This window comes from Ascaphus truei, chromosome 10, assembly GCF_040206685.1.
Source record: "Ascaphus truei isolate aAscTru1 chromosome 10, aAscTru1.hap1, whole genome shotgun sequence".
In the NCBI taxonomy this organism is placed as follows: Eukaryota; Metazoa; Chordata; class Amphibia; order Anura; family Ascaphidae; genus Ascaphus; species Ascaphus truei.
The window spans coordinates 64,178,739-64,206,050 of record NC_134492.1 but is presented as its reverse complement, the minus strand read 5'-3'; the positions used below and the strand labels follow the sequence as shown (position 1 = coordinate 64,206,050).

General features: G+C 49.0%; 1 protein-coding gene across 1 annotated transcript; it reads left to right on the top strand.

Annotated features, from left to right (window-relative positions):
• The first annotated feature begins 3,469 nt into the window (after positions 1-3,469).
• On the top strand, positions 3,470-13,325 carry LOC142504019 (putative ferric-chelate reductase 1). Its single transcript, XM_075617121.1, has 6 exons — positions 3,470-3,634; positions 3,848-4,046; positions 5,607-5,746; positions 7,556-7,647; positions 7,853-7,943; positions 11,724-13,325. The coding sequence occupies exons 2-6, from the start codon at positions 3,848-3,850 to the stop codon at positions 11,787-11,789; spliced, it is 588 nt and encodes a 195-aa protein (XP_075473236.1). The 5' UTR covers positions 3,470-3,634; the 3' UTR covers positions 11,790-13,325.
• The last annotated feature ends 13,987 nt before the right edge of the window (positions 13,326-27,312 follow it).

The window sequence follows — 27,312 nt, the reverse complement described above, 5'->3', positions numbered from 1 at the left end:
CTTATCTTACTAAGATAAATAGCAATAACTGTCCCAAACAGCTACAGGAGAATATGTGAACACATGGCCATTTATAGCTTCTGTACAGAGCTTTCCAAACCTCACAGGTCTCTTCTTCACGTGTACAGAGCTTCCCAAACCTCACAGGTCTCTTCTTCACGTGTACAGAGCTTCCCAAACCTCACAGGTCTCTACTTCACGTGTACAGAGCTTCCCAACCCTCACAAGTCTCTACTTCACGTGTACAGAGCTTCCCAACCCTCACAAGTCTCTTCTTCACGTGTACAGAGCTTCCCAAACCTCACAGGTCTCTTCTTCACGTGTACAGAGCTTTCTAACCCTCACAGGTCTCTTCTTCATGTGCACAGAGCTTCCCAAACCTCACAGGTCTCTACTTCACATGTACAGAGCTGTCTAAACCTCACAGGTCTCTACTTCACGTGTACAGAGCTTCCCAAACCTCACAGGTCTCTTCTTCACGTGTACAGAGCTTTCCAAACATCACAGGTCTCTACTTAACGTGTACAGAGCTTTCCAAACCTCACAGGTCTCCACTTCATGTGTACAGAGCTTTCTAAACCTCACAGGTCTCTACTTCATGTGTACAGAGCTTTCCAAACCTCACAGGTCTCTTCTTCACGTGTACAGAGCCTGCCGAACCTCACACATTCCCCAGCAGTGAAAGGGTTAAGCCCGTACACCACACAGGGGCCCTTGGCAGGAGAAGCAGAAACCCCAGATTTGAATCTCAACTGCTGGCTGCCAAGAAGCTTCCTCATGGTTCCCATACGGTGCTGGGACTTGGCCAACCTGTTGGACAGGAAATCCCCTACTTCCTCATACCCTATAGGCACAGAGTATTATACTTAACCCTGTAATCAGTTCACAGGAACAGGCTGGGTGATCCCTGCGCTTTTACATCGCCCCTGGGGAGTTATCGGGCAGATTTCCCCAGCAGCGCACCCGATCCGTTCATTTGAACGGCAGTTAGTGCCGGATCGGGCGCAATACTGCGCGGAATCCGTGATAAAGCGCTCTGCTCCTAACTCCTCCTATTACTCCAGCGTCTCCCAGCTGCAAAACAGGGACAAAAACGTTTCTCTATTTAATGTCATTGCAGATATCTTCACATTTCTGCCAATAAAAGATCACGTATACGTCTATAAATGCATATCCCGCTGCTTCGTCTCGCGACAAATAGTTCCCCCTATGAAACGTTGTGATGTTTTGATATTTGGGGGTGCTCAGGGCGAGGTTTATCACCGGGTCCTTATCAGGGGCCAAATAAACCTGATGGGTTTTAAATGTTTGCTTTTCCGATACTCGAGAGTTTCCTGGTGTTTCGTTCAGTGACAAAGGCTCCTGTAAACACGCTCACACACACTCACACACACTCACACACACTCACACACACTCACACACACTCACACACACTCACACACACTCACACACACCCACACCCACCAGTGAACATGTGACCCCGGGAAGGTGGAGAGTAACCGACCTGAAACTTCGGGCGTCAGTCCAGCTGGAACTCTCCGGGATTCGGACGTCACCGTGAGCTCGGGGCAGCAGGTGAGCACAGACCCGTTATCCCGGACGTCACCGTGAGCTCGGGGCAGCAGGTGAGCACAGACCCGTTATCCCGGACGTCACCGTGAGCTCGGGGCAGCAGGTGAGCACAGACCCGTTATTTCATCTCTATAAATATTCGGTGTCCCTCCTCCGAGTTTAACTATTTGTAGCTCGCCTGAAAATATATATTCGGAGTCCAAATAAAATGAGTTATCCCCTAATTTCCACGTGCTCTTTGTGCACAATTACTGCCAGACTGACCCGCCCAGCGCAGCGTCCTTAGAATAACGCAGCTCGTTAGGTGTTAATTAGAAATCCGTGGCAGTAATGTCTGCAGCTTCTCTTCCTGAGCTGCGGAGAGAAGTCTCCCAGGAAATGCATATCCCTGCGCGGTTTGAAGAGTTTTATTTTCCCGTCTAGGTCATTTGGTTGTGGCTGTTTCACCGCGCCTTGCCGTCGGGACACTCACCGCGCCTTGCCGTCGGGACACTCACTGCGCCTCGCCGTCGGGACACTCGCCTTGCCGTCGGGACACTCACCGCGCCTTGCCGTCGGGACACACCGCACCTCGCCGTCAGGACACTCGCCTTGCCGTCGGGACACTCACCGCGCCTTCCCGTCGGGACACTCGCCGCGCCTTGCCGTCGGGACACTCACCGCGCTTTGCCGTCGGGACACTCGCCTTGCCGTCGGGACACTCGCCTTGCCGTCGGGACACTCGCCTTGCCGTCGGGACACTCACCGCGCCTTGCCGTCAGGGCACTCACCGCGCCTTGCCGTCGGGACACTCACCGCGCCTTGCCGTCGGGACACTCACCACGCCTTGCCGTCGGGACACAAACCGCGCCTCGCCGTCGGGACACTCACCGCGCCTTGCCGTCGGGACACTCACCGCGCTGCTAAGGTAAGTCCCTAACCTTTACCCTAAAAAACGCCAATACTAACGCTGCACCTACCCTAATAACCTTAATCCTTTAAAAGCCCTTACCCTAAAATACCTAACCACTAAAACCCTGAAGTTACCCCTTACCCTAACCACTAAACCCCTAAAGTTACCCCTTACCCTAACCGCAACACCCCTAAAGTCCCCCCTACCCTAACCGCTACACCCCTAAAGTTACCCCCTACCCTAACCGCAACACCCCTAAAGTTATCCCCGTACCCTAACCGCTACACCCCTAAAGTTACCCCCTACCCTAACCGCAACACCCCTAAAGTTATCCCCCTACCCTAACCGCAACACCCCTAAAGTTATCCCCCTACCCTAACCGCTACACCCCTAAAGTTACCCCCTACCCTAACCGCAACACCCCTAAAGTTATCCCCCTACCCTAACCGCTACACCCCTAAAGATAACCCCCTACCCTAACCGCTACACCCCTAAAGATAACCCCCTAACATTACCACTAAACCCTAAAGATAACCCCCTACCCGTAGGTCCTAAGGCCGCGATTATAGTGCGCGTGACGGCGCGTGCGGTGCAAGAAAAATGCCGCAGCTCTATCGGGCCGGCCACAGTCCGGCAACATTTTGAGCCGTCAAATAATTTAGTTTTGTCGCGTCACGTGAGCGTCTCAGCCAATGAGGGTGAACCAGCCTGGTGACATCATGGCCACGCCCCGCCATCAGAGTGCACGGAGCGCTCGGGCGACAGGCGCGCACGGCTCCTTCCGCTCCGTCGCGCGCACGCCTGCTCTATAACCGCAGCCTAACACTGCTGTACCCGCTGAGCCGGTCACTGCCTATTATATTAAACAAATAACGGCTTCCCATCCAGCAGCTTCCGAGCTATAAAACTGTGTAGCCGATTACGGTTTTTACTGTACTGTCTCTGTACTAATTAGTCACACATTGTACACAAAGGAAGTTACAAACTGTTAGGATTGTGTAATACCCAGTATTCCTCTCTACTGCATCATCGTTGAACAGCGAGGGGTTGAGGGCGGGGGTTTCCTGCTCTGTCACGCTGGGCAGGGCACAGATAAATCATGACATCCGACACAATTGTAGAATCATTTGTATCGTGCAGAACGTGGGCTGGTTAACATGGTATGTTCAGGTGGGGTTACTTGTTGGTTCAGGGCTCTGTGTTGAAGCTCTCCCTTAGCTTGTCCCCTGGCTGTAATATCCTCTTGCTATGACCCAATCAATGCATTCCCCCGATGGGCTCTGTAGCTGATATTGTGGGACTGGGCAGGTTAGGGTTACAGCGTTCTCCGAAGCTCTTTGTATTTCACTGAAACGTAATATCGGTGTTACAATTTCCCAACAGATGGATCCTTCACTGCAAAACATTGTGGTCCTGCTGGGCGTCCTCTTCCCCCTTCTTACGGCTGCCTACAGGAATGGAAGAGTTGAGGCTGCCTGCATAACGATGGAGCCCGGCCATGGAGTAGCAGGGCAGACCACCGACCCTCCTTATTCCCTGACCATGTCTAAGCACAACTACAGCGACGGGGAGGAACTCACAGGTAAGAACGCATTCTTTTTATAGAAAGCGCTACCACCATACTGTATTATTTCATGTAAAAGAGGGTATGGCGGCATATACAAAAACTTGAGGTATCGCACTCACAACCGACCGTAGAATATGGGGGTTATTGAGTTGTGTTTTCTTTCGTTGGGATTTTTTTGGGGTCACTTTTCAAGGTTCAACTGGACCTTTTGGAAGAAGCAGCACCCATCATGTTGGACATTACTGTGGTCTTTATATAATGATAATAATAACTTTATTACCTATAGCGCTTTTCTCCCGTGGAACACAAAGCGTCACAATGACAGTATCGCGCGCGGGACGCAGCACGTAGCAATGTTACAGGCACCGTCCCTGCCCCGCAGAGCTTACACTCTATGTTTCTGTGTGACTGAGGCACAGGGAGATAAAGTGACTTGCCCAAGGTCACAAGGATCTGATCCACACCGGGTGTCATTGTTATCTGAGTCAGTGTCTTTACTCACGGAGCCGCTCCTTCTCCTGGCCTTCTTTATAGCTACAATCATTATCTTTTGCACATTGCACTTACTGCCCTATGTAGTTTTGTGGGAGATATAGGAATGTATTGTTGTATACATTCAAGTTAACCCTTAGCATACAGCTGTAGTGAGTGTCACCACATCAAGTCATATATCTATCATAATGTCATTTGAATGCACTTGGTTTAATGCTGGGGTGTACAACTCCAGTCCTCAAGGGCCACCAACAGGTCAGGTTTGAAGGATATCCCTGCTTCAGCACAGGTGGTGCAGTTGAAGACTGAGCCGCTGATTGAGCCACCTGTGCTGAAGCAGGGATATCTTTCAAACCTGACCTGTTGGTGGCCCTTGAGGGCTGGAGTTGGCCGGCCCTGGTCTAGGGGGTTCAGCGATAGCGGAACGCAGACAAATGGGAGAGAAATGACGTGCGTGATCTCCCCGTGACGGGGGTGTTTGGGGAGTCCCCGCGCTCTGCTGGAAAGCGGACTCATGGTAGCTAATGTCGCCGGCTTACCTACCGTTTCCTTTTTCCGATATATATACACGACCAAATCCATGAACAGACGCGGCCAATCTCACCATCCCACCGCGTGTGAATACGAATATCAGCTTGGGATATTTAAGGGTTAACCTCTGGGGTTGCTTGTAATGTGTTGCGTCACCCCCTCCCCCCCCCCCTCCCCCCTCCCCCCTCCTGGACTACAGGACTTTCAGAACACAGTTGAATTAATTCAGAACCTCTTCAGGCTCCATCTGTAGTGCCCTAAAGGATCTCCGCTGCCCGCTGCCATGCGCTGTGCCATCTGAAACACCTTCTCATGGTCCTCCTTACCTACTGTAACAATGTATGTTAATGTTTGTTATCTTCTTGTCTCTCACCCGCTGACCCCATCGTTACTCCGCTACGGAAGATGTTGGTACTGTACATTATCAATAAATGAGAATAGGTAGCGCTGGTTGGCTCACTGGATGTAAGATAATCTATCATGTGGCCACGTTATATACTGGTATACAGCTTGTCTCTCTCTCTCTCTCTCTCTCTCTGTCCCACGCTGCAGTGACTCTCAGCACTAACCCAGGAGCTGTCCAGTTTAGAGGTTTCCTGATCCAGGCTCGTGCCGGTAACGGTAAAACCCCTCTGGGCTCATTCAAGATCAGCGGCTCAGACGCACAGACCCTGAAGTGCACGACTGATGCGGTGAGTCTGCAGTTACCTTCCGAGCAAGGGGAGAAGCCACATCCTCTTTATCGAGGTCGGACGGGAAAAGACATCTTTTTTTTGGGGGGGGGGGGGAGGGGGGGTTGTGTGACACATTACTGTCATTGCACCAAAGTCATAATATACCACTAAAGCGTGTCATGCACTATATGCAAAACCAGCCAGTTCCGTATGGCATTACCATATGGATAATTGAGCGATGGGCAGTGTGGGGGGCAGTGGCCAGAGGTCACCGCACTGGTGACCACCAACCCATTTCTCTGTCTATCCCTTTTCTCCCTCTGCTCATTTGCACGGCACCCTAATCAGGGATGCACGATAGTGAAAGAACTCAGCCATGTAACATCTTCTCTACTGGCTGCCACGGGTGTTTTTGAATCCAAGATACAGTATGTAAAGAAGGGTGGGGAGCCGTGTTGGTCCTTTCTTCCATGTAGTAGCAGAGGAGGGAGAGGGAGTAGTAGGTATGATGCCTTTTATTGGACCAACAAGTAGTTGAAGTGTTACAAGCTTTCCAACCTATCAGGACACCCTGATGAAGGACCCTGAGAGGTGGGAAAGCTTGTAACATTCAAATAATTGGTCTCATACACCCTACTCCCTCTCCCTCCTTTGTAATTTTACTAGATCCAGTACCCTGTATGTTAAATTGCTAAATAGCTCATGTCTAATGCAGGGGTGGCCAACTCCAGTCCTCAAGGGCCTCCAACAGGTCAGCTCACTGCTTCAGCAAAGGTGGCTGAATCAGTGGCTTACTGTAGCTGTTGGCTGAGCCACTGATTGAGCTACCTGTGCTGAAGCTGGGATATCCTTAAAAGCTGACCTGATGGTGATCTTGAGGACTGGAGTTCACCACTCCTTGTCTAATGGCTAAAATGTAGGCATGGAAGCCAAGTCTGAATGGCAGAAGAGTAGATATCCTGGAACATGCAACACACGCCTCACACTGGCTTGGTCACACATGAAAGGAAGTGTGAGAAATGTACTGGCCGATTTGCGCAAAACAGGGGGAAAAAATGATGTGGTAATTCTCGTTTCCGATTTTGACCGCACCTCTGAGATGTCCTCAGCCACAATACAGGGTGAGATATAGTGCAATCCTTCAATGACAAACAAATGCCTCAAAATGCAGGTCTGCTCTAGGACATAGGTACAAAGTACATCTCTACTCACAAGCTCACAATACAATTCTTCCTTTATTGTCACAGCCACGCACAGAGGAGAAACAATGTTTCAGGTCCCGTGTGGACATTTCATCACCATGAGGTTCGGAAATGGGATACATTCTATTGAGAGTTATTACAATGTCCCTAAGCGAGTCAGTCACTGGGGGTTGTACCTGGCAGGCTGTGTATCTGGTGATATAACGCACACAGCCTGGTGGCAGATAAGGAAAGGCAGATAGCCATAAAGGTTACACAGAAAGAGAGGAAGTCAGTGGGTGCGGGAGGAGAAAGTAAGGACGCTGGAGAAGGAGAGACAGGCGGAAACAACTGGGGTTATCATAAGGTATTAAAGAAAAGTAATGGGAGGGAGATGGGAAGGAAAGAGAAGAGGGTGGGAGGAGGAGGTCGGGAGGGGGAGAGGAGGAGGTCGGGAGGGTTGAGAGGAGGAGGAAGGGGAGGGGTGCGGTTGTTGTTCTTTTTTTAGCATTCCCGAGGAACGCCAGGTACTTTCAGCTCATGATAAATATTGAGTTACTGACCGGTCAGTGACCGTGCTGCTGGATACAGTGTTGATACTCTGTATTACTGTATTCTATCTCAATGTAACCTGATATTCCCACAGAGCGCAGTGAGTCACACGTCTAACAGCAACAAAACAAGTGTGCAGGTGACATGGGTAGCACCAAGGATCAACATGTCAGACATCCAGCTCAGGTAACAGAGGGAGCGGGGGTGGGCCGGGGTTTGTTGTAACGCTGAGCTCCCATCTTATAGCTCTATTATATGAGGTCATTAATTTCATCAACCAAGTGTGCCACCGATGACCACTGACCTTGCTCTGTGACCTTGGGCGTGTTACTAGCACTGGAGAGCATTGATGACCAGAGCACGGAATAACCTTCTCCTCCTTCTTTGTTAGGGCCACAGTGGTGCAAACTAAATTGATTTTTTGGATGCCTGTTTATGGTCCAACTCTCAACTACACCGGCTCCGGGGCAGGCCAGATCTCGGTGAGTAAGAACTGGACGTTATGATCCATATTCAGAAATAGCGCTTGGTCAATTCTGGTGCTGTTTTTTTCTCACAGGTTCGCCCCACCAGCGTCGCATTGCACCACGCCAAAAATATACAGGCGCGTTAAATCAAAATCTCCCAGCGGTAAAACCGAAGCAACAAAAACACAGCACTGGATTTCTGAAGGGAGAATATTTTGTTCTGATGAATCAGGTGCTGTTTTTAATGTCTCTATGAAAGGAGCAATCCAAGTGGGTAATTATTTTCTGTTTGTTTACACAAGATTGAAGCAGGGGGCTGCGGATCTGAACCCCGTTAATTTCAGCTCTGGGGACCCTCTGCTTCCGGAGATACAGATCACCGTATGGGGCGCCGGAATCTCTGCAAAGTGTAAAGCTCCTGCGTCACGTCGGCCAATAGGAAGCCGCACCGGATGACATCACGGCTTCCTATTGGTCCACAGGGCGCGGGAGCTTTGAACCTCCGCCATTAGGTGATCCCTGCTAGCCGAGTTGAGCAGCTATCGGCGCCCCCTATGGAGGTCGGTATCTCCGGAAACAGGGGGACCCTGAGCTGAAATTAATGGGGTTCAGCTCTGGAAACTCCCCGCTTCAATCATGTGTAAAAAACAAACACAAATTGCCCGCTTGAATTGCTGCTTTAAGTGGAAGACACGGCTGGCCCTGGCATTTGACACCTCCCATTATAACATGGGAGCCCTAACTCCAGCAGATATACACAGGTGATAAATACATGGATGTGCACATGTAGAAAGACTCGCTGTACCCGGCTAGCGATGTACAAACAGGAATCAGAGGTGACTGGGACCGTGTCTGCTGCGATCGCGTTGTGGAGAGGTCCACTCTTCTCAATGGGACCTGTCACGTACGACACCCCTGCGAGCACGCGACCTGCATACGGGACAAGGGTTAATACTGACGCTCCCCCTTTGCACCTCCGCAGAGGTCCCTCAAATGGACAATATCTCCCCTATAGGACAAGGATTAATACACAGCTCGCAAGCTGCCCCACTCTTCACCTCCGCAAAGGTCCCTCAGTAAACATCTTCCCTAAATCCGTCACCATATACCACCTCTCACTAACAGCACACAAGTGAGCACGTGACTTAGACATGCAACCAGGTTTAATACACACAGCTACTCTAGCCACCCCACCTTTCTCCTCCGCATGGAACCTTCAGTGAGTTAATATTAACCCCTCATCTCTATACACTAGCACCACCTGAGATAGTTATGCAAACAAAAGATGTCAAATTAATATTTGCCAGGGCCCCAAGTGCCTGTGTATTATAGAACAGACTATGCACTTTAACACACAGAAATCAGTTGTAGCAAAATGTGTCAGAAAACGTAAATACTCTCTCCAGAGCGTGCAACAGTTCATTCAGAGCCCATAGCAGCACTTATTAAATGTTTTAATATATACTAGCTGATATACCCAGCGTTGCCCGGAGGCAGGGAGTGGGGGCGTGAAAGGCAGGGGGGGGGGGGGGGCGTGAAAGGCAGGGGGGGGCGTGAAAGGCAGGAGGGGGTCGTGAAAGACGGGGGGCCGTCAAAATCAGGAGGGGGGCGTCAAAGGCAGGAGAGGGGCGTCAAAGGCAGGAGGGGGCGTCAAAGGCAGGGGGGACGTCAAAGGCAGAGGGGGGGCGTCAAAGGCAGGGGGGGGGGCGTCAAAGGCAGGGGGGGCGTCAAAGGCAGGGGGGGCGTCAAAGGCAGGGGGGGCGTCAAAGGCATGGATTCCTCCCCCTGCATTTCCTCACCTGCCAGCACGCCGCGCTCCTCGGGCTGCCACTGGTTCTCTCCCCCCTCGTGGCCTCTGCCGACTCCCGGTGGCACAAAGGAGGTATTAACTCCCTGCCGCCCTACTCCTGCTCCTTGGGGATGTTGAGCTGTAGAGAGCGTGCTCTGGGAGGTGGGGGGAAGTGGGAGAGTGGGAGAGCGACACACACGCGACACACACGCGACACCTACCTCTACTTCCGGGTGACGCCATCTTAGCACTCGGCGCCGCGAGGGAGGAAGGGGGTCCTTCCGGGCGCCGCCATCTTAGGCTCCGCGAGGCAGCTGCAGCCTGCCTGGCCACTGCCTGTTCCCCCGCCGGGGAGGGAGGTGAGTGGAGCGCCTGGGAGGGAGGTGAGTGAGCACCGGGGAGGGAGAGAGGTGAGCAACGGGGAGGGAGAGAGAGGTGAGCGCCGGGGAGGGAGAGAGAGGTGAGTGCCGGGAAGGGAGAGAGAGCTGAGTGCCAGGGAGAGAAAGCTGAGCGCCGGGAGGGAGAGAGGTGTGTGTGTGTGTGTGTGTGCGCGCGCGTGTCCGAGGGGGAAGAGAGAGGCAGTTGGGTGACGTCAGACCCACCAATCTGATTGGCCAGAGGCTGAGGACCAATCAGATCCACCGCAGATAGCACTAACCTTTCGATTTTATATATTAAGATAAAGATTACAGAAAAAAGTATTACAAGATGATACAGTTACAATAAAATGCAGAACAGTTTCTCAAAGTAAAAAGGAGATAACATAAAAGAAAACCTATACCTTACCATATGTCATATGCTTTCACCCAGAGAGGTCACTGGTACACATGTATTTGGTCCCAAATACACCTCTGCTGAGAACTGATTTTTCATAATCTTTGCCCAGACTTTAAGGACAATGTTACCCATTGCAACAACATAAGCCTACCCCATGTCATAAATCGGCTGTGTGATTAACAGTGTCACGACAGAGTAAAAACCCTCCTACAAAATGATGTTTAACTAAACCCTGCAATATCTAAATGTAACTTACCTTAACTTATACGTACACACACGTGAGTCACATCAATACATTCAGGTGTTCCTGGCAGACGCAAAGAGACCGAACATGACCGCCTTAATCCTACATTTAAGCGACATATGAATATATGTTCCACAGTACCTGCCAGACCTCCCATATCTGGACCCCATTCGCTCGTCACCCTGTCACGAATGCAAATATCAAAATTGTACACATCCGCATCGCTGTCATGTTTCATGTCTTGGGATGACATAGGATAGTCCCACCCCCTGGCAATCCATAAACCCCTTCCAGAGGATGCTTTGAACAACGTTTTGTTAATGTCAGAGTCCCTGTCTGGCAGAACATATGTCCTTATCTCTAGAAAATATCAGTTTTTACCACTAGGCCTGCGAAAGGGGATAACATACCATAAACCCTCCTTTTGTATGTTTTGCACCCAACTTCAATCAAGCCCCTTTGAAGCTCCCACAGATTCATGACATGCCAGACCCCAAATATTGTATTTTCAACTTCAAACTGTAGCTCATTAACCCCTGAAGCACCAGAGGGATTAAAACACCTAATATCTCCTGATCTAATCATGATCACCCCTGCTGCATTAAGCCTGTATTGACTCTAACAGACTCATTCTGAACAAGCCTGAACACTCCCCCCCCCCCATCCCTCTATCCTCAAAACGAAGGTCAAGTTGAATTCTCAAATCTAAAAAAAAGACCTGTCCGTTAACTCTTTCGCTGCCAGTGATTCAAAGTGTTTGCGTACCCATCTCGTTATAATATCTACCCCCGCATCTCGTTATATCTACCCCCGCATCTCGTTATATCTCCCTCCCCTCATCTTGTTATAATATCTACCCCCCCATCTTGTTATAATATCTACCCCCGCATCTCGTTATATCTCCCTCTCCTCATCTTGTTATAATATCTACCCCCCCATCTTGTTATAATATGTCCCTCCAGCCTCCTCTGCCTTTGTCTTGTAGGCTCCTTCTCTGAGCCAGCTGCTCCTCTGTAGCACCGTGCTGCTCCCGGCTCTGTTCCGGCTCTGAGGACTGAGAATCTTCCAGCTGATGGAGAAGATGCTGTGAAGAACTTCTATACATTTTAATATAAATCTGTGTGTTTGTGTGTGTGTGTGTCATGTTTAAGGGATCAGTCCCTCCTAGGGGCAAAGTGTACTAATGGCAGTGACATGGTTAAGGGGTCAGTCCCTCCTTGGGCCAAAGTGTACTAATGGCAGTGACATGGTTAAGGGGTCAGTCCCTCTTAGGGGCAAAGTGTACTAATGGCAGTGACATGGTTAGGGGGTCAGTCCCTCCTTGGGCCAAAGTGTACTAATGGCTGTGACATGGTTAAGGGGTCAGTCCCTCCTTGGGCCAAAGTGTACTAATGGCAGTGACATGGTTACGGGGTCCGACCCTCCTAGGGGCAAAGTGTACTAATGGCAGTGACATGTTTACGGGGTCCGACCCTCCTAGGCGCAAAGTGTACACATGTTTAAGGGGTCACATATGGGTAATTGATGCCTTTTTACCAAAATCGGAAAACTAGTTTGTTAAAGTCAGTTTGTAAACACGCGGAGCTGAGACTGAAGGGGTTTCATTTCTTCAGGCTGCTCCCTTTTTGCTGCTGTCACTGTGCGTTCAATAACACATTGTACAGGCAAGATTCCGCCACCCCTCCCTTATCTGTATTGGCTCTCTGAGAAGGACAGGGTGGGATAAGTGACTGAAGGAGCGGCTCAGTGAGTACAGACACTGACTGGCACTGAGTGCGAAGCAGGGGAAACTGGTTCAATTCCCGGTGTTGGCTCCTTGTGACCTTGGGGAAGTCACTTTATCTCCCTGTGCCTCAGGCACCAAAAAACATAGAGTGTAAGTCTTGGGCTTCCTGAAATGGGCTATGGAGCAATGCGTGGCCTTAAAGATATGGGTGATCTGCTTAGATGCAAGGCTGTTTGTTTGAGTTGGGGATTGGAGCGCCCGGAATCAAAATAAGAAGATCTGTGAGGGATTTGGAGACCAAGCAAGTCTTCTATCAAATGGAGGAGTTTGTCCCATAAGGGTTTAATCTTGGGACATTCCCCCAGATATGGATGATGGAGCCCGGCCTCCTACCACACTCCCGCCAACGTAGGGGAGAGACGGCGGGTGCAGATTGAAGGCAATTTCCAGGACTGAAAACTTGTAAATATTTTTGTTTATTACAGTACAACACATGTAAAGTTTTTGGCAGCTGTCTCCCAAATATCCTTCCAGTCATCCATTTCTAGGGGGTGTTTAAGTCTTTTCCCCCACGCCACCATAGATTGATCTTTTTGTGGTTCCCTTGGAATAGGGCGTATTGCGTGGTATAATTCAGAGGTGACAACATTTTATTTTTGTAAAGTGCCGCTTGGGCTACTTCTTTCATTTGTGTCTCGGGCTGTACACGTAATGATTATCATCGGGTTTTTGTCTTTGTTCCCTCCAAAGATGTTTAGGTTTTTCATAGATTTTTGTATATTGTCCATTTATTTTTTTGTCCTGTGTAAGTGTGACCGTCAGTCTTAAATGTTTTCTAATAATAAAGATTGCCCCAAAATACTTTGTTTTATCCTTGTGCTGAATGTGAATAAGTCACTGGATAATTCTTCATGTGAAAATGGTCTAGCATTGGAAATCTTTTCTCTGCCCGTAGTTCTTGATGTTGGAGCCTGCGAGGATGCTTCCTCTCCTCCCTCCCTGCAACCCCCATATAAACAAATAAACACGCAACGAAGATCTGGAGGTACGATGGCCATGGCTTGTTTTCAAACAAATAAGAGCCAACCCTGCCAGCGTGACCCCTGGCAAGGTTAAAGCGCACTTACACCCCAAACAGGCGCCGTGACAAAGGCAATACATGCCTTGAAACATGCACCTCAACCATGGGACACATTGGGCAGGAAGCAGACTGGATGTCCCACCCGTGCCCAGGATTTGAACCCCCTCCTGCACGGCACTCCCTGATACGGAGGGGGTGAAGGTGCTAGAGAACGGCAGGGTGCAGAGGCAAACGATGTTGTGCCCCGTCACCAAAGGGGCACCAGGCTGATTTTGTAAACTCGTTGGCAAAGTATTGGCAGTATAAAGGCAGTATTAAATGGACTTATCCAAATAAACCTCATTTTATTATATTGTCTTGTGATTGATCCCTTAAATACAGTATAAATGGTGTTAAGATATCTGGTCTACCGTGACACCTATACACCTTAACATCCCGCTGCTAATACCTCTCCCTATACACCCTAACATCCCGCTGCTAAAACCTCTCCCTATACACAATAACACCTTGCTGCTAATACCTCTCCCTAAACACCCTAACATCCCGCTGCTAATACCTCTCCCTTTACACCCTAACATCCCGTTGCTAATACCTCTCCCTATACACCCTAACATCCCGCTGCTAATACCTTTCCCTATACACCCTAACATCCCACTGCTAATACTTCTCCCTATACACCCTAACACTCTGCTGCTAATACCTCTCCCTATACACCCCAACATCTGCTGCTAATACCTCTCCCTATACACCCTAATACCACGCTGCTAATACCTCTCCCTATACACCCTAACATCTCGCTGCTAATACCTCTCCCTATACTCCCTAACATCCCGCTGCTAATACCTCTCCCTATACACCCTAACAACCTGCTAATACCCCTCCCTATACACCCTAACATCCTGCTGCTAATCCCTCTCCCTATACACCCTAACACCCCGCTGCTAATACCTCTCCCTATACACCCTAACATCCCGCTGCTAATACCTCTCCCTATACACCCTAACACCCTGCTGCTAATACCTCTCCCTATACACCCTAACATCCCGCTGCTAATACCTCTCCCTATACACCCTAACATCCCACTGCTAATACCTCTCCCTATACACCCTAACATCCCGCTGCTAATACCTCTCCCTATAAACCCCAACATCCTGCTGCTAATACCTCTCCCTATACACCCTAACATCTCGCTGCTAATACCTCTCCCTATACTCCCTAACATCCCGCTGCTAATACCTCTCCCTATACACCCTAATACCACGCTGCTAATACCTCTCCCTATACACCCTAACATCTCGCTGCTAATACCTCTCTCTATACTCCCTAACATCCCGCTGCTAATACCTCTCCCTATACACCCTAACAACCTGCTAATACCCCTCCCTATACACCCTAACATCCTGCTGCTAATCCCTCTCCCTATACACCCTAACACCCCGCTGCTAATACCTCTCCCTATACACCCTAACACCCTGCTGCTAATACCTCTCCCTATACACCCTAACATCCCGCTGCTAATACCTCTCCCTATACACCCTAACATCCCACTGCTAATACCTCTCCCTATACACCCTAACACCCCGCTGCTAATACCTCTCCCTATACACCCTAACACCCTGCTGCTAATACCTCTCCCTATACACCCTAACATCCCACTGCTAATACCTCTCCCTATACACCCTAACACCCCGCTGCTAATACCTCTCCCCATACAACCTAACATCCCGCTGCTAATATCTCTTCCTATACACCCTAACATCCCGCTGCTAATACCTCTCCCTATACACCCTAACATCCCGCTGCTAATACCTCTCCCTATACACCCTAACACCCTGCTGCTAATACCTCTCCCTATACACACTAACACCCTGCTGCTAATACCTCTCCCTATACACCCTAACATCCCACTGCTAATACCTCTCCCTATACACCCTAACATCCCACTGCTAATACCTCTCCCTATACACCCTAACACCCTGCTGCTAATACCTCTCCCTATACACCCTAACATCCTGCTGCTAATACCTCTCCCTATACACCCTAACATCCTGCTGCTAATACCTCTCCCTATACACCCTAACATCCCGCTGCTAATACCTCTCCCTATACACCCTAACACCCTGCTGCTAATACCTCTCCCTATACACACTAACACCCTGCTGCTAATACCTCTCCCTATACACCCTAACATCCCACTGCTAATACCTCTCCCTATACACCCTAACACTCTGCTGCTAATACTTCTCCCTATACACCCTAACATCCTGCTGTTAATACCTCTCCCTATACACCCTAACATCCTGCTGCTAATACCTCTCCCTATACACCCTAACACCCCGCTGCTAATACCTCTCCCTATACACCCTAACATCGCACTGCTAATACCTCCCCCTATACACCCTAACACCCCGCTGCTAATACCTCTCCCTATACACCTTAACATCCCGCTGCTAATACCTCTCCCTATACACCCTAACATCCCGCTGCTAATACCTCTCCCTATACACCCTAACATCTGCTGCTAATATCTCTCCCTATACACCCTAACATCCCGCTGCTAATACCTCTCCCTATACACCCCAACATCCTGCTGCTAATACCTCTCCCTATACACCCTAACATCCCGCTGCTAATACCTCTCCCTATACACACTAACATCCCGCTGCTAATACCTCTCCCTATACACCCTAACACCCCGCTGCTAATACCTCTCCCTATACACCCTAACATCGCACTGCTAATACCTCTCCCTATACACCCTAACATCCTGCTGCTAATACCTCTCCCTATACACCCTAACATCCCGCTGCTAATACCTCTCCCTATACACCCTAACACCCCGCTGCTAATACCTCTCCCTATACACCCTAACATCCCACTGCTAATACCTCTCCCTATACACCCTAACATTCCGCTGCTAATACCTCTCCCTATACACCCTAACATCCTGCTGCTAATACCTCTCCCTATACACCCTAACATCCCACTGCTAATACCTCTCCCTATATACCCTAACATCCCGCTGCTAATACCTCTCCCTATACACCCTAACATCCTGCTGTTAATACCTCTCCCTATACACCCTAACATCCTGCTGCTAATACCTCTCCCTATACACCCCAACATCCTGCTGCTAATACCTCTCCCTATACACCCTAACATCCCGCTGCTAATACCTCTCCCTATACACCCTAACACTCCGCTGCTAATACCTCTCCCTATACACCCTAACATCCTGCTGCTAATACCTCTCCCTATACACACTAACACCCTGCCGCTAATACCTCTCCCTATACACCCTAACATCCCGCTGCTAATACCTCTCCCTATACACCCTAATATCCCGCTGCTAATATCTCTTCCTATACACCCTAACACCCCGCTGCTAATACCTCTCCCTATACACCCTAACATCCTGCTGCTAATACCTCTCCCTATACACCCTAACATCCCGCTGCTAATACCCCTCCCTATACACCCTAACATCCCGCTGCTAATATCTCTCCCTGTACACCCTAACATCCTGCTGCTAATACCTCCCCCTATACACCCTAATATCCCGCTGCTAATACCTCTCCCTATACACCCCAACATCCTGCTGCTAATACCTCTCCCTATACATCATAAAACCCCGCTGCTAATACCTCTCCCTATACACCCTAACATCTCGCTGCTAATATCTCTCCCTATACACCCTAACATCCCGCTGCTAATACCTCTCCCTATACACCCTAACATCCCGCTGCTAATACCTCTCCCTATACACACTAACACCCTGCCGCTAATACACTGGCGACACACTTTATTCGAGCTCGGCTAGTCCCACGAATTCGGGTATACCCGGGTGTATTGAGGTTTGTGACTGTTTTCTGCCCGAGTGCATTGAGGTATTTTCCAGGCAGGGATTGAAGCATTTTATTCCCGCTGGCTGCAATACTGCACAGTATATATATATATACTGCATTACAATTCATGAATTTATGCCATCTGGTAGACACGCGAAGCATTGCAACCTATTAAATCCTAATCATTATCATTTAACAGATCAGCCGCCCGTCAGCCAGGCATGAACCCAGGCTGGGAAGGCAAACGCAACGGGGCTTGTCAGAGGTGAGGAGCGGCGCATTCCAGGTATCTGCCAGGTACTGCACCGACACACTTTATTCGAGCAAATACCCAGTATGTACCTGGCAGATACCTGGAATGCGCCGCTCCTCACCTCTGACAAGCCCCGTTGCGTTTGCCTTCCCAGCCTGGGTTCATGCCTGGCTGACGGGCGGCTGATCTGTTAAATGATAATGATTAGGATTTAATAGGCTGCAATGCTTCGCGTGTCTACCAGATGGCATAAATTCATGAATTGTAATGCAGTATATATATATATACTGTGCAGTATTGCAGCCAGCGGGGATAAAATGCTTCAATCCCTGCATGGAAAATACCTCAATGCACTCGGGCAGAAAACAGTCACAAACCTCAATACACCCGGGTATACCCGAATTCGTGGGACTAGCCGAGCTCGAATAAAGTGTGTCGCCAGTGTACATACTGGGTATTTGCTCGAATAAAGTGTGTCGGTGCAGTACCTCTCCCTATACACCCTAACATCCCGCTGCTAATACCTCTCCCTATACACCCTATTATCCCGCTGCTAATATCTCTTCCTATACACCCTAACATCCTGTTGCTAATACCTCTCCCTATACACCCTAACATCCCGCTGCTAATACCTCTCCCTATACACCCTAACATCCCGCTGCTAATATCTCTTCCTATACACCCTAACATCCTGCTGCTAATACCTCTCCCTATACACCCTAACACCCCGCTGCTAATACCTCTCCCTATACACCCTAACATCCTGCTGCTAATACCTCTCCCTATACACCCTAACACCCTGCTGCTAATACCTCTCCCTATACACCCTAACATCCTGCTGCTAATACCTCTCCCTATACACCCTAACACCCCGCTGCTAATACCTCTCCCTATACACCCTAACATCCCACTGCTAATACCTCTCCCTATACACCCTAACATCTTGCTGCTAATACCTCTCCCTACACACCCTAACATCCTACTGCTAATACCTCTCCCCATACACCCTAACACTCTGCTGCTAATACTTCTCCCTATACACCCTAACATCCTGCTGTTAATACCTCTCCCTATACACCCTAACATCCTGCTGCTAATACCTCTCCCTATACACCCTAACACCCCGCTGCTAATACCTCTCCCTATACACCCTAACATCCCACTGCTAATACCTCTTCCTATACACCCTAACATCCTGCTGCTAATACCTCTCCCTATACTCCCTAACATCCCACTGCTAATAACTCTCCCTATACACCCTAACATCCCACTGCTAATACCTCTCCCTATATACCCTAACATCCCGCTGCTAATACCTCTCCCTATACACCCCAACATCCTGCTGCTAATACCTCTCCCTATACACCCTAACATCCTGCTGCTAATACCTCTCCCTATACACCCCAACATCCTGCTGCTAATACCTCTCCCTATACACCCTAACATCCCACTGCTAATACCTCTCCCTATACACCCTAACATCCTGCTGCTAATACCTCTCCCTAAACACACTAACACCCTGCCGCTAATACCTCTCCCTATACACCCTAACATCCCGCTGCTAATACCTCTCCCTATACACCCTAATATACCGCTGCTAATATCTCTTCCTATACACCCTAACATCCTGTTGCTAATACCTCTCCCTATACACCATAACACCCTGCTGCTAATACCTCTCCCTATACACCCTAACATCCCAATGCTAATACCTCTCCCTATACACCCTAACATCCCACTGCTAATACCTCTCCCTATACACCCTAACATCCTGCTGCTAATACCTCTCCCCATACACCCTAACACTCTGCTGCTAATACTTCTCCCTATACACCCTAACATCCTGCTGTTAATACCTCTCCCTATACACCCTAACATCCTGCTGCTAATACCTCTCCCTATACACCCTAACACCCCGCTGCTAATACCTCTCCCTATACACCCTAACATCCCACTGCTAATACCTCTGCCTATACACCCTAACATCCTGCTGCTAATATCTCTCCCTATACACCCTAACATCCCACTGCTAATACCTCTCCCTATATACCCTAACATCCCGCTGCTAATACCTCTCCCTATACACCCTAACATCCTGCTGTTAATACCTCTCCCTATACACCCTAACATCCTGCTGCTAATACCTCTCCCTATACACCCCAACATCCTGCTGCTAATACCTCTCCCTATACACCCTAACATCCCACTGCTAATACCTCTCCCTATACACCCTAATATCCTGCTGCTAATACCTCTCCCTATACACACTAACACCCTGCCGCTAATACACTGGCGACACACTTTATTCGAGCTCGGCTAGTCCCACGAATTCGGGTATACCCGGGTGTATTGAGGTTTGTGACTGTTTTCTGCCCGAGTGCATTGAGGTATTTTCCAGGCAGGGATTGAAGCATTTTATTCCCGCTGGCTGCAATACTGCACAGTATATATATATATACTGCATTACAATTCATGAATTTATGCCATCTGGTAGACACGCGAAGCATTGCAACCTATTAAATCCTAATCATTATCATTTAACAGATCAGCCGCCCGTCAGCCAGGCATGAACCCAGGCTGGGAAGGCAAACGCAACGGGGCTTGTCAGAGGTGAGGAGCGGCGCATTCCAGGTATCTGCCTGGTACTGCACCGACACACTTTATTCGAGCAAATACCCAGTATGTACCTGGCAGATACCTGGAATGCGCCGCTCCTCACCTCTGACAAGCCCCGTTGCGTTTGCCTTCCCAGCCTGGGTTCATGCCTGGCTGACGGGCGGCTGATCTGTTAAATGATAATGATTAGGATTTAATAGGCTGCAATGCTTCGCGTGTCTACCAGATGGCATAAATTCATGAATTGTAATGCAGTATATATATATATACTGTGCAGTATTGCAGCCAGCGGGGATAAAATGCTTCAATCCCTGCATGGAAAATACCTCAATGCACTCGGGCAGAAAACAGTCACAAACCTCAATACACCCGGGTATACCCGAATTCGTGGGACTAGCCGAGCTCGAGACAAAGTGTGTCGCCAGTGTACATACTGGGTATTTGCTCGAATAAAGTGTGTCGGTGCAGTACCTCTCCCTATACACCCTAACATCCCGCTGCTAATACCTCTCCCTATACACCCTATTATCCCGCTGCTAATATCTCTTCCTATACACCCTAACATCCTGTTGCTAATACCCCTCCCTATACACCCTAACATCCTGCTGCTAATACCTCTCCCTATACACCCTAACATCCCAATGCTAATACCTCTCCCTATACACCCTAACATCCTGCTGCTAATACCTCTCCCTATACACCCTAACATCCTGCTGCTAATACCTCTCCCTATACACCGTAACACCCCACTGCTAATACCTCTCCCTATACACCCTAACACTCCGCTGCTAATACCTCTCCCTATACACCCTAACACCCTGCTGCTAATACCTCTCCCTATACACCCTAACACCCCGCTGCTAATACCTCTCCCTATACACCCTAACATCCTGCTGCTAATACCTCTCCCTATACACCCTAACACCCTGCTGCTAATACCTCTCCCTATACACCCTAACATCCCGCTGCTAATACCTCTTCCTATACACCCCAACATCCCACTGCTAATACCTCTCCCCATACACCCTAACATCCCACTGCTAATACCTCTCCCTATACACCCTAACACCCCACTGCTAATACCTCTCCCTATACACCCTAACATCCCGCTGCTAATACCTCTCCCAATACACCCTAACACCCAACTGCTAATACCTCTCCCTATACACCCTAACACCCCGCTGCTAATACCTCTCCATATACACCCTAACACCCCGCTGCTAATACCTCTCCCTATACACCCTAACATTCCGCTGCTAATACCTCTCCCTATACACCCCAACATCCTGCTGCTAATACCTCTCCCTATACATCATAAAACCCCGCTGCTAATACCTCTCCCTATACACCCTAACATCTCGCTGCTAATATCTCTCCCTATACACCCTAACATCCCGCTGCTAATATCTCTCCCTATACACCCTAACATCCCGCTGCTAATACCTCTCCCTATACACCCTAACACCCTGCTGCTAATACCTCTCCCTATACACCCCAACATCCTGCTGCTAATACCTCTCCCTATACACCATAACACCCCGCTGCTAATACCTCTCCCTATACACCCTAACACCCTGGCAGGGAGCTTGGAGTGGACCGACGAGGGAGAAGATGAGGAAATTAATGATTTTGCGCCGCTACCGGCGCTGTAATGTATCTATGTGTGTATATGTATGTTTGTGTTTGTGTGTTTGTGTGTGTGTGTGTGTGTGTGTGTGTGTGTGTGTGTGTGTGTGTGTGTGTGTGTCAAAGTTAAATAAATACAAATTATTTTTATTACAACAGTTTTTTTTATTTAAAAAATATTATTGAATACATAGCTCACAATCTCTACACATATACACACACACACACACACACACACACACACACACACACACACACTACCTTCACTCACAGCATACACACGAAAAACATGTGGCACGTGCACGCGCACACTATAGAACGGCCCTTATACAGGAGAGGAGACATTTATAGTGCAGAAAATCAGCCGGAGTGTGACATTTCCTCCAATTATTTTATGTTTATTTATGTTTTCTTTTAATTGTGAGGAAATAACGTTGTATTCATTATGGAAGTCCCTCTGCCCCCTCTAATTATCCCCATGGCTTCATCTCCGGGTCCCTCATTGATGGAGTAGAAATAGGACAGGGGGAAACTTTCTAATACATAAAGGGATTCAACAAGGTACAAGAGGGAAGCATGGCGACAGGAGAGATAAAACAGGAGCTCGTGCTCTGACGCTGCAGGGAGGCCGAGTGAACGTGTGAGGAAGTACTTCTTCACAGAACGGGGGGATTCCTGGGACAGCCACACCGCACAGGTGGTGGGGGCTAATATAGAAAAGGAATTCAAAACTGCTGGGGGCAGACAGGTTCCCAGGTCCCTCCACCCCAAGCAAAGAGGAGTGGGAAGACGGAGATGTTCTGAACATTGTCTGTTTATTAAGCTGCTGCACCAAGAAGTTGTGACATTAACATCCTCGTCCCCCTGTGTGCAAAGTGTTTCCGCGTTATTCTTATCATTCAGCAGTGGAATTTTCTTAGCTATTGTTTGGAGTACAAACTGGTTTCATACCTTGTTTCTCCCCCCTGGTCTTCTGGGAAATATATTTGCATATTGAATATTTGCCAGTGTTTGTGCACATTTGTCACAATGTCACCTGTGTACACTTCATGCTGTGCCTGGGGGGTGGATGGAAACGTCTGTGTTTAGCAGCGTGCCGTTTCCGGCTCTTTGTCGCAGAATTTGCTGTGTCACTGCTCACCTGTCCCCGGGGGTTTGTGAAGTCACTCGGAATGTAAGCCCCGGAGATGTGTCTGTCCGAGAATATTATCAATCTGTCCTGACTCCTCACAGCACATTTCACTCTCACCCCATCCCATAAAGACACAAGCAACTGATTCTGTGGATGAAAAAGGCCACAGCTTTGATTAAATACTAGCTAAAGTGCCTGGTTTGGCATGGGTTGTAGTACTCTGGAGTCAAAAAGCCCAACTCTCTCCCCTTCCTCTCCCTCCCTTCCTCTCTCCCCCCTTCCTTTCTCCCTCCCCCTCCATCTTTCTCTCCCCCCTCCATCTTTCTCTCCCTTCCCCCCCCATCTTTCTCTCCCTTCCCCCCTCATCTTTCTCTCCCTTGCCCTCCATCTTCCTCTCCGTCTTTCTCTCCCTCCCCCCACTTCCTCTCCCTCCCCCCCTCTTCCTATCCCCCTCCATATTTCTCTCCCTCCCCCCTTTGCCCTGCTTCTTTCCCCCCCCCTCCTCTTGCTCTGTCCACCTATCCCTATCACTCTCCCCCCTCCGTATTTCTCTCCCTCCTCTTCCTCCCCCCAACCCCATTCCTTTCTCGCTCCCCCCTTCCTCTCTCCCTCTACCCCTTCCTCTCTCCCTCCCTCCTTCCTCTTCCCAAACCATCACACTCCCACCACCATGCTTGACAGTTGGGATGAGGTTCTTCTGGTCGAATGTAGTGTTTGGTTTTCGCCAAACATAACATTTCTCAGAGGCCTAAAAGTTCTACCTTTGACTTGTATGTCCAGAGAACATTGTTCCAGAAGTCTTGAGGAGCATCTATGTGTTTTTTGATGATCTTCAGAGGGGCATCAATGTTCTTTTTAGAGACTAGTGGTTTCCCCCTGGATATTCTTCCATGAACATCATTGTTGTTCAGTGTTTTTAGTTGAGTCATGAACACTCACATTAGCCAAGACGAGAGTGCCTGCAGATCCTTGGATGTTACTCTTTGGGACTTACTTGATGATTTGCCGGATTGTTCTTCGAAAGCTTTTGGTAGGACGACCGCTCCCTGGTAGAGTGACTGTGGTCTTGAACTTTCTCCATTTGTCTCACAGTAGATTGGTGTCGCCCCAAATCCTTAGAAATGGTTTTGTAACCTTTCCAGACTGATGCGCATCAATAACGGCTTTTCTGAGGTTCTCAGAGATTTCTTTTGATCGTGGCATGCAGAGCCATTGACAGATTTCTAAGGGCCCAGGACTAGAGTTACTTCCGGGGCCCCCCCCGTGTCGGCAGTATCGCGAGCCCCCTCCATTTGACACCTCACGAGCTCCCTCTATTTCCCTCCATCTCACTCCCTCTTACTCAATCACCCACCTCACTCTCCCCCTGCCTCAGATCTATTTCTCTCCCCTGCGTCTCTCTTACTCCCTCTTTTCCTCACTCCCTCACCCCCTCTCCTCTCACTCGCCCTCACCTTCCATCAATTACCCCACTCTCACTCAATCCCCCCCCCCACAAAATACATATTAAAAAGATGCCTGCTCCCCCAAAACATATGAAAATCCCCCCTCCCCCAAAACATATTAAAGACCCCCATTCCCCCCAAAAAACATTACAAATCCCACCGCTCTGTGACGGTGAAGGGGAAATCAGACCATCAATAAAGGTATTATGTCGGGCTGGTTACCTCTGAACCATATTTGTGAGCTTAGAGTGTCAGCTCTTGGACCCATTGGTTGTACATGAAATGTATGTGTAGAAATAGAACAAAGTTCCGTGAATTGGCGCTACCAGATTTTGGTAAACAATGTCGTTCAGTAAACCACTGATACAGTATTCACAATAATCTGTATATGAACTTGCTTGTAGAAGGAATAATCAAATGCGTAGTAGAGTAAGTGTAACAATATATACGACACAGAGGCAGTGCTCATTGTAGGGGAGGGATATGTAATGTCCTGGCAGGTACTACAGATGGCTGAACGATAGCAGACCTTCCGGTACTCCTCCTAATGAACCCCATCCCCAGAGCATAGAAGTCTCTGTGATGTCACTGCTACTATTCTCCCATAAACATGCATGGATAGTGGGGTGTAAAGTACTCTCATTCCTTCGCTGGTCTTCCTTCCTTGGCGTGACTCACGTGATTGAGGGAAACAGGTAATCCAGTGGAAAGGAGAGACGGAGCACAGCCTTGCACGGGAGATGAATGAAAAAGTGTAGGGGCTAGAGCGTGCGGCTGAATAAAAAGTCTTTAATGAAGTAAGGACAACATGGAATAGACAAGATGACAAACTCTTAGGCTGCGTCCAGGGTTGCAGCAGCCGTGCGGAGGCGAGCTGAGGCTGAGGGAAAGCGGGTGCGTTCCCTGGCCTTGGTTCGCGCGCCGTCCGGGGGCGTGTCGGGGGGCAGGCCAGTGACGTCACGGAGCTGGTTCGCCCTCATTGGGCGAACCGCTCACGTGGCCGGCCCTGCGCTCCCATGAGCGCTTGAAACTAAAAATTTGCTAAGACCTACGCTTCCGCACGCTTGTGGAAACGTGCGCGAGCTCCTACTAAAGCCGCTCTCATTGCGGTTGCAGGGGCTCACTGGTAAGCGAGAGCGCGCCTCAGCACGGGTGCCCGAGGCCTTACGCGTTTCACGCTAATGAGCGCTTCATCAGAGAGTATACAGTCCTATAGTGAGTGTCCATCTTTGTAGTTTATTTCCCCAACCGGAAGTGACGTATCGGCTGAAAGCCCTAACCTGATTGGATGATCACTATAGTAGGCAAATGCCTCTCTATGCAAATCTGTTGTCAACTACGGGTAGGGGGAATGGACAAACTACACAGGCATTGTGTTAGGAAGGACACTAATGACAGCCTGTCACGGTAACTTATGACAAGATATAATAAACACCAAATAACTGGGTTGAACTGAACGAGGCTTAGATATAATAAAGTATATTTATTCCTTAAATAGGTGAACACAGCAATATACAGGCATACCCCACATTAACGTACGCAATGGGACCGGTGCATGTATGTAAAGCGAAAATGTACTTAAAGTGAAGCACTACCTTTTCTTCACTTATCGATGCATGTACTGTACTGCAATCATCATATATGTGCATAACTGATGTAAATAACGCATGTGTAACAGGCTCTATAGTCTCCCCGCTTGCGCACAGCTTCGGTACAGGTAGGGAGCCGGTATTGCTGTTCAGGACGTGCTGACTGGCGCATGCGTGAGCTGCCGTTTGCCTATTGAGCGAGATGTACTTACTTGGGAGTGTACTTAAAGTGAGTGTACTTAAACCGGGGTATGCCTGTAGTACAGTAACAGGCAAGAAGTAACACTTACTTGGGGGATGGGGGATGAGAAGTATCAGATAGCAATTCTCCAGCAATCAGGTAACAATCAAGATGGTATTTGAAGACAAAGGATATAGGGTTGACCACAGTTTATATATCTTTGTAACCCTATTCTTAACATTGAGTACAGGCATTGGATAGCAATTACCTGTATCCAATCTTTAACGTGGGAACACATTTTAACTCATGCCCCCCAGCTAGTTAGCCCATGCGCACTAGGACCCTGGGCGTCTCATTTCTGTAGTCCCACATTTACATCAGGGACGCCGGCCAGTCTACCAAAAAGGGATATCTGGCAGGATGCCCCTTGTTCACAGGTGTAAAACATGGTACTCACAGACCACTCTAGTTTGAGGCGTCTCCGCCTTCAGGAAAACAGTGAAGGTGGCCAAATCCTTTGAACAGTACTTAAGTTCTAGACATTGGGTCGCCTCCCTGACCATCTGCTTCCCTTTGTGCAAATGAATTTCCTCTGGTTTTTATCCCTGCCTTGGGATACAGTATTAAAGGTAAAATACAAACATTTTAAAATATCCGGTTCCGTTGGGTCCAGCGGGTCCAAACTTCCCAGATCTCAATGCCGGAACTGGGACACCATATGGTCCAAGTTTCAGCCTGCTACGACCTTCGGAACTGGAGATACACAAATACTACTTCAACGTTTCCTATTTTAATACAAAATTCTCTGCTGTAAATTAAATCACGGTTTTTCACTAAATCCCCATTGAAAACAACGGGCTCCGCCACCATAGACTTTCAATGGCAAACCGCCGCCGTTGGCGGCTATGGGAATCCGCCGCCATAGACTTTCAACGGGGCATCGCCGCCGATGAAGCCTATGGGGTTTCTCCGCCATAACCCGTCAATGGGAACCGGCTGCCATCGAAGTCTATGGGAGACTTCCGGTGACGTCACCGTGAATGGCAGGGTAGGCAACGAGCTCCCAACACCCTCCCCACA